Here is an 8,173-nt window from a genome sequence, read left to right on the forward strand (position 1 = left end):
AAGCATACTGAAAACTGGGCATTTCTTTGATACCAAAATCTCGCAACGTGGGCATGAACATCGACCGATTCTGGTTAAATGTTCTTCAACCAGAAAGCACATACAAGATGAATCGGTTGACGTGGTCGTGAACATCAACCGATTATCATAGGAATCGGTCAATATGGACACGAAAGTCAACTGATTACGGTGAAACACAGTAACCCAAGATTGGTTGTAATTTTCAATTTTGAATAGATAAACCAATCACAAGTATAATTAAGAGTAGTGGGTTGCAACCGACGATGTTTAATTTGATTTTTTTAGAAAAGGGATGATGAAATTTCCTTTAAATCGATCAATGGAGTTAGAACCGGTTGCCGAAGTTAGGTTTTAATTTTAGTTTGTGAGAGAAATGATTTGAGTGGGTTTTAGTTTTGAAAGGATATGAATAGGTTTAAAATCCAAAAGGATAAGACTTATGATTGAACTTTAATAGTGAGTGTAACTTAGTACATTTATCTAGTTTAGACATCCCTTATCCCCTTAGTGTAGGTGGGTGATGTAGGCCTCAAACTAGCCACGCTTATCTAGCAAACTTTGTTTAAATTTATAAACAAATGATGATGTGGACTTAGATTCAGGGTCATAGAGAAAGTCTAATCTAAACTTTTTTCTTTAATCCCACTTAGCCTTGTCGTCATTTTTATGACCTTCACCTTTACATTGGAGATGAAAGTTTGACGAAAAAATCGTAAATTTTAGGTGTCATGCACTTTTAAGACCTTGATCTTTGCATTGGAGATGCTCTTACCCCTTGCACTGGTGATGCTCTAAGAGCACCTCCTATGGGTAGTCTCATTTGGAGACGAACTCCTTCATATTGAAGCACAATTAGTTCATATTGAGGAGGGAAGCCACTATATGCAACTTTTTGAATTTGGTAAATATGAAAATACACCGGGGACTGTCCCCGTCCAAAGCAAAATTTCTTTATACACGGGGGAGTTGTATGCCCACGCGGAGGACAGTCTGCCATGTACTCTATTTTTATGGCCATACGGGGGACAACTTGTCGTTTATGATGATTTTTACATACGGAGAACAACCCTACGTCTAGTATGACAAAAGAGTGTGTGATAGAGCTTGGACTGAAGGAGGGCCGAAAGAATACCATATTAGAGGCAAATTAGACATAAAAATCGTACTGTTTTCTGAGCATAATTTCCCCTTCACAATGACAAACTTCAACCCGTAATAGTGCTACGTGGCGAAAGAAAGGCACTTATCTTGCACCGCGAAATGCTTCAACTTACCAATAAGGCAACAACAAAAAAGAAATATTCTTTCTGCTTTATCTATCTTATAGGAAATGATTCCAAAGGAATTTGTCCACTGCTTTTCTCAAAGGCTGGCCTCGCACTATAAGAAGCATAAAAGTTCAATTCTTCTTAAGCAGAATTCCACTAAACTATCAACTTCCTCACAGATCTTAAGCAGAATTCCACTAAACTATCAACTTCCTCACAGACAAATGTCTTGCAGGAAACAACTTGAAGTTCGATCAGAAGATAGAATTCCTCAAAAATGGTCTGTGCCACTAAGGGAAGAAATATTTGATAACCTCATCTCTAAGGGAAATCCTAGTGTCAGCAAAGTTTTCGGAGTCGGGTCATTGTTTAGTCCTTTGCTGTTTGGGAAATTCTTCGACCCGTCTGATGCTTTCCCTCTGTGGGAGTTTGATTCAGATGTTTTGTTATCGAGTCTGCGCGAGTCTCACCAGAGCACTGTTGATTGGTCTGAGACAGATAAGGAATTTGTGGTGAAAGCAGAACTACCAGGTAAGCCTCTTCCTTATTTCTGTAGGCATACAATTGTTTCTCCTGGAATTCCATGCTTGTTCAAATTCAAATTAAACAGGAAAAAACTGTTCTGAACTCTTTTCTGGATTGATGAGTTCCTAAGATCGCGTATAACTTCATGGCTAACTCGTAATTAGGCATTGGATATACATCTTAAAGGAAAAAACAGAAGATACCATGACACTCCATGAATTTAACTTTGTTAGAATTTCCCAACACTAATTATTTGTGTAAACAGGACAGGGAAAACAGAATGTTCAAGTGTCCGTAGAGAATGGAAATGTAGTGGAGGTCAGTGGACAATGGAAGCAGCAAAGAAAGGAATCTGATGCGAAGGATTGGAGAAGCGGACACTGGTGGGAATCAGGGTATGCTCGGAGGCTTGAGCTACCAGAAAATGCTGATGGGAGGAATATAGAAGCATATATCATTGACGATATATTTTTAGAGATAAGAATCCCCAAAAGCACTACAGGGGATAATTCCGAACATGCTTGAGTTGATATCTATAAACATACAGCATATGAACATTATAATTGAAGTGGATGGAATATCAATATATTTTTTTTCTGAAAAGAAGGAATCAATATGATCAGTTCATAAAGGAAAGGTGGCAAAACAAAGTCTCAACGAGGGGAAATGAGTTTATACTCTTTTAAGTCTTTATGGAATCAACACTTTCGGTGGATGGAGGTCGAAAGCTAAAAGTGATCCTGAAATGCATTGCACTGCGCCAAACATGGGTCAAAAGTTTCCCTTATTAAAGCAATATATCCTATGACTGTGTACTTCACAATATGCAAAGCAATGTTATAATGCACAATTGGAGAATGAAATCATATTATTACTGTCTTTAATTTGATATGTAATGACTCTACATTTGATTTCCAACAAAAAGCCACCTATGGAAGCCACTTCCATCCACTAAGTGAGGATGCTGATTATGTACATCACCTTCGGGTGAGTATATATTATGGTTTAATCTATCATCTCTCTTTGCAAAATAAGAAAAAAAAACTTTAGTTCCTACAATGCCAAAGAAATTTAAAGCAAACAAAGAGTGATGACTGATAAAGTTCATCAGACATACGTACCGCCAAATGTATCATACTGGCAACCCTGCAAGAAGTACCTCATCATGTAGATGTGAATGTCCTTCACTGTCGACGACGTCCCTGCTAGCTAGTGACCATGGGTACACAGTTATTAGCTCAGTAACACTGTCAATTTCCAAAGAGCCAACGACTTGCAAAAGTTTATGTAAGAATGACAACTCCCCATATAGAGGTTTTTGTCAACATGCAATTCAACGGCAAGAAATAATAGTTCATTGTTGTAACATCAAAACCCGTAGAGTTCCAGTGATTCCCATTATGGACTGATGTGAACTATTACTTTTATTTTTGTTCTTGAGTTCTTTCTTCCTCAATCCGCCAAGATGCAGAAAAAGCTTTGTTTCATTCTTTTGCATGTTTTCAGTGATCCCCAGTGGTTTCTTATCCTACCGAAACTGCAAAACAGAGACGTACATATACATAATATCCAAGAGCACAAAAGAACCCGTCATGGTAACCATATACAGCTATAAATGAAGAAAAATCTTGTATGGGAATCTTATCTAAAATTCTTCAATCAAATAATGCAATTTCCAGTGGAAGACAAAACTTTATGCCATTTCATTATTTAGTACATATAGATATAAGCCAAAACCAAAGAATAAGCTACACGATTAACCCATGGTTAATGAGGGAAACTATTTATATATTCTAGATAATTACAGAGACGTAGCAACATCCAACTGTAAAGCATTGAGATTCGACTCCACAAATATCAGAAGACATACTCAGAGCATGTAAGTTTATACCCATTATAATCGAATTTGAACATTGTTTTCAATAGGACATAAAATGCAGTTGACCTTTTATATTGAAAGAAAGAAAACGTTTTCAATCTCTACTCTTGTGCAAACAGCAAACAATCCATTGGCATTTATTTCCAGCAACTCATTTCAAATTTAATGCGGTCCAGGAATCCTAGTATTACTTATCGTTTCAAATGAGTCTCATCGCCTATTTTCAGAAAAGTTAATCAAACTTTTGTAGTGCCTAGAGGTTGACAACAACAAATAACAATGGTCAACGAGGTTGCAAGGATGTAGTTCAGATGGTAGAAGGATTCAAGTGTCAATGTCCATATCGCATGGTACCAAAAGTCTGTAAACCACTATTGCCTGGGCAGCATAATCACATAGAGTATTTCAGTGATACCCATATGGATATTTATACAAATTCGTAAACATCTATAATTTTTTCATTTCTTGGTGCACTTGCAGGTCAAATTGAAAATTATAGCACCCTTTCCTGCAAGTATACTCTGGTAACAGCTATAAGTGTAAAACAGAAAGAAGAAATGATATGGATATTTAAGCACATAAGAGGATATCTTCTCCTTTCTTTACGTATGCAGTTGAAAACACCAGTTCAAAACGGTGCCTCCAGGAACAGAACAGGATAGAAAAAAAGTTAAAAAAACTAAGACAAAACATGTCAGACAGATAATCAGATTAACTGCAAGAAATTGGCATGTAACACATTAAAATTACTGATCATCGTGTTTAGTTCTACAAGTAATAGATGACATTTACTAAAAAAAATTAAGCACAATGGTATTCACGTTTTGGCAGATATGTATGAAGTGCAGTTGAAATAACACATAGAGCTGCAGAAGTAACTAGAAGTTAGAACTAACGAGATCGAGATGGTTGGAATCTTTAGCATGGAAAGCTTTTCCGTACAAAATCATGACACTTAAACTTTTCAAATCAAATACTCCATAAACTAAAATTAACTTTTCAACATTTGTGTACCGAATCCAGCAATCTTAGGGAAGAACATATATGATCAAAATTGTGGATGCCAGCTAAAAGTATAACCAAACAGAAGTTCACAGAACTGCAGAATGAAAAACAGATGACAACAGTATGATCTTTAACAATTTCACAAATAAATAATTTCTGCTTAAGCCAAATGTACAACATACAAAAACATCTTCAACATAGCATGAATGAGTCTTGACTCTTGAAGCCCTTCCAGAAATATCAAATCTATCTGCAAGATGCCTCTGACATATAAAATAGAAATAAATAACTACTTCTAAGCTGAAGCAGCTTAAGATCAGTGTCCTGCCGATTGTCAGGTTGGAGCTGTTTCCTATAATAGAGGCAATTGATGCAGTAGTAATTTCGGTTCTCGCATTGGATTGTTGCTGCAGTTCCTATCTATACAAGCCCTATACCACTTCAAAAAATAATCTAGGATCTAATTATTGAGATATTTGTATTTGAAGCTTGTCAAAAGGAGAGGAAACTACACTTGTTTTATGGTTTGTCAATACCGACCCACATACCTGTCTTCACATAGTGCAATTTGGTAACTTTCATACTTAAGCCAAAAGTAAGCTCTATATAAAAATAGTTGGACATGAACCAGGCCTAAACCTCCATAAATGATGGTGAATGAAAGGCATAACAGAGGATTCAACAAGTGACGAAATACTACTCGCCAAAGATGTCCGTAATTCAATTTTATTTAAAGATGAAAAATACTTCATTTGTACTAAGAAGACTACAGGTACAACTCTTTTTCCTTCCTAACATTATTGACATTGTTCGACCCCTAAAAAAAGGGTTCTTACTTCTTACAGTCTCCTTACTTCTTTCCCGAAACCAATTATCAATGCAAAGCTTGTTTACACTCACCAAAAATGTCTCAGAAACTAGAACTCACTATGACAACCTCATTAACCCCTAATTCTTTCCATTTAGATATAAATCATCACACATAATTAAAACTAATTGCAGACCATAAACTTCATCACACCATTAACATAACAGAACAGTCAACAGACAAATGCAACCTAAAAAAATAAATCAATCCAGCAATAAACCAAACAATAACCAACTACTTTTTCAAATATCACTACCCAGTAACTAGTAGTAGCCAACAATATAACCTAAAATATAAAACATAACAGTAAAACCCCAGAATGCAACAATCTTTAACAAACTCAATTTCATTAAAAGTTTCAATCCTTTCTGAAAGTTAAGCATTCAACATAAGAAACAAAACCCACAACATTAACCATCAAACAGAACTAAACATTAAGGGATTTTCTGCATATATATCTTCCCCCACTTTTATTTTACAAAATTTATCAGAAAACTACCCGAAATTGTGGAGCTTCAGAGGTAGTTCCAGGCAAAATTTCCCAACGACAAGGTTCAAGTTCTTCAGAAACAGTGCAATATCCAGCTAATGTTACCTTATCAGCAGAAACAGCAGCAGACCCAAATTCAAAAACAGTTACATCAGCTGGTCGAGGTACTTCCATAGCTCCATTCATTTCTGATATCTCTGAGATTTTCTCAACAGGTTTCACATCTCCACTCTCTTTCGTTTGCGTCACTGGAGCTGCTTCTTTTCCTGTTAACCAAGATAAAATCCCCATGATTTTTACTCCTTATCTCACAACTAGGGTTTTTGCTTAGAAGAAATGAAGGGGAAAACAAAACTTGAGAATGATGTAATGTAACAAGTTGTTTAGACTTTATAATACACCTACTTGTTAACTTTTGATGGGCTTTAAGAACAATTTGACAAAATTTACGGGTACCCAATTACCCACTCCGATATCAAGTCTTTGCCTCTTCGGTGAAATTGGTGAAATATGACTTGTTAGTTGATGTGTTATGCGAGACACATTACCCCATTCTCCTTTTTGTTGACAGTCTTATACGTGTTTCTAAGAAAAGGAAATTTTACTTTTTCAATGTCTTAGGCCGGTTATTACTGGGGTGGCTAACCCACGTATGATGTCAGGTAGGTGGGAAACTGGCCGTGCCACTATAGTAATATTGTCAAGCGATGGAGTCTTTATTAAATGATGGAGTCTAAACCGTTGGCGATCAAGACTCGGTTTAGTCCATGCCATTCGGTGGAGACTCCAACGCCCGCCGTCAGTGTTCTATTATCGTATATAAATAGCACCATGCTTTTCAGTTTTCATTCACATATATTTCTTCTTCCCTTTTCTAGAGAACAAACAAGAGCAATTTTTTTGAGCAATTTTTATGAAAATAAGTACCTAAACAGCTAGACAAAGAAAAACAAACAGAAAAGACAAAGGAAAACCCATATCCACAATATGTGATGGTGTCTGGAAAGAAAAAGAGTTCGCAAATGTTAGACAACTAGTTGGTTAATCAGATATCTAGCCATCCTGAGCGAGTTGGTTAGATATCTCTTAGTTTAGGTGTTTGAGCTCCTTCTCTTACATGTTCAAGACAGCGTGCGAAGATATCCTTGGTAACGTTTATATCATATGAAAACTAAAAACTACAGAACTCAAGTTGTGCGAGTTATATTGGAGCGTTGGTGGAATACTACAAATACGTTATTTTTCAAGGATTTCGAATGTGGTAAGTTTTATTTTTCCAATTCAATTGTTAGTTTTATTTAAATTGAATTTTGAATGATACAGACCTTAATTACGACCATGTTGGTTTTAGGGTTTACACCGTTAGATTTGTATATGTTGACGGGAATAACATATGAGGGAGATTTACTTCCATTTAAGAAATTAAAGTGGGAGTCGGAAGGAAAATGGAAACAACTACTTCTCTCGTACTCAAGTGATGCTGGAGGAAAGCCATAACCTAGAAAATTACACGCAAATGAATAAGAGTGTCTAGATTGAAGAGTTTTTTGAAGCATTATGCTAAGAGGGTCGAAAAACAGGGACATTCAAACCCTGGCGATTATCCTGAGCTTAAACGTATTTTTGTGTTATACGTGCTAAGGAAAATCATATTCCCCAACGCTAGCTCAGTGGCATTAGTTGGTTTTCTCAATGATTTAGAAGATTTAGCTAAAGCACCGAGATATGATTAGGGGGGCTGCAATTTTAGGTGAACTATATGTTAGAGCATTGCACGGTTGAACCCACCAAGAGTTAATATGTCAAGTTTGATTATCATATTTTAGTATCAAAACTCAATTAGAGTCATTTGATTGAATGTACTAGAGTCAACTTCGTTTAGGTTAGACTAGAAAGTCTAAGAAAGTTGATACATACGAGTATTACCTTGAAGACCTGAAAATCGTGAAGACGTATCGACTACAATGAAAACATCATTCTTCCACTTGAGGTTAGTGATACTGACTTGACTTGTTTCCATTCATATCGTTGCTCTGAATTCGTTTAAGATTGAAAACATAACATGAGGTTATATTTAATACTCTAGTATTAGAGTTGGTCATTTTATTATGATCAAA

The 8,173-nt window shown here is 36.1% G+C and overlaps 2 protein-coding genes across 2 annotated transcripts; one reads left to right on the forward strand and one right to left on the reverse strand.

Annotated features, from left to right (window-relative positions):
* The first annotated feature begins 1,360 nt into the window (after nucleotides 1–1,360).
* LOC113314979 (21.7 kDa class VI heat shock protein-like) lies at nucleotides 1,361–2,705 on the forward strand. The gene is made up of 2 exons (XM_026563306.1): nucleotides 1,361–1,820; nucleotides 2,080–2,705. Exons 1-2 carry the CDS (start codon nucleotides 1,514–1,516, stop codon nucleotides 2,337–2,339), a joined length of 567 nt encoding a protein of 188 aa, XP_026419091.1. The 5' UTR covers nucleotides 1,361–1,513; the 3' UTR covers nucleotides 2,340–2,705.
* Nucleotides 2,706–5,886: 3,181 nt separating this feature from the next.
* LOC113319113 lies at nucleotides 5,887–6,421 on the reverse strand. Its single transcript, XM_026567393.1, has one exon. It carries the CDS (start codon nucleotides 6,345–6,347, stop codon nucleotides 6,054–6,056), a length of 294 nt encoding a protein of 97 aa, XP_026423178.1. The 5' UTR covers nucleotides 6,348–6,421; the 3' UTR covers nucleotides 5,887–6,053.
* Nucleotides 6,422–8,173: the final 1,752 nt, after the last annotated feature.

This window comes from Papaver somniferum, chromosome 10 (assembly GCF_003573695.1).
Source record: "Papaver somniferum cultivar HN1 chromosome 10, ASM357369v1, whole genome shotgun sequence".
In the NCBI taxonomy this organism is placed as follows: Eukaryota; Viridiplantae; Streptophyta; class Magnoliopsida; order Ranunculales; family Papaveraceae; genus Papaver; species Papaver somniferum.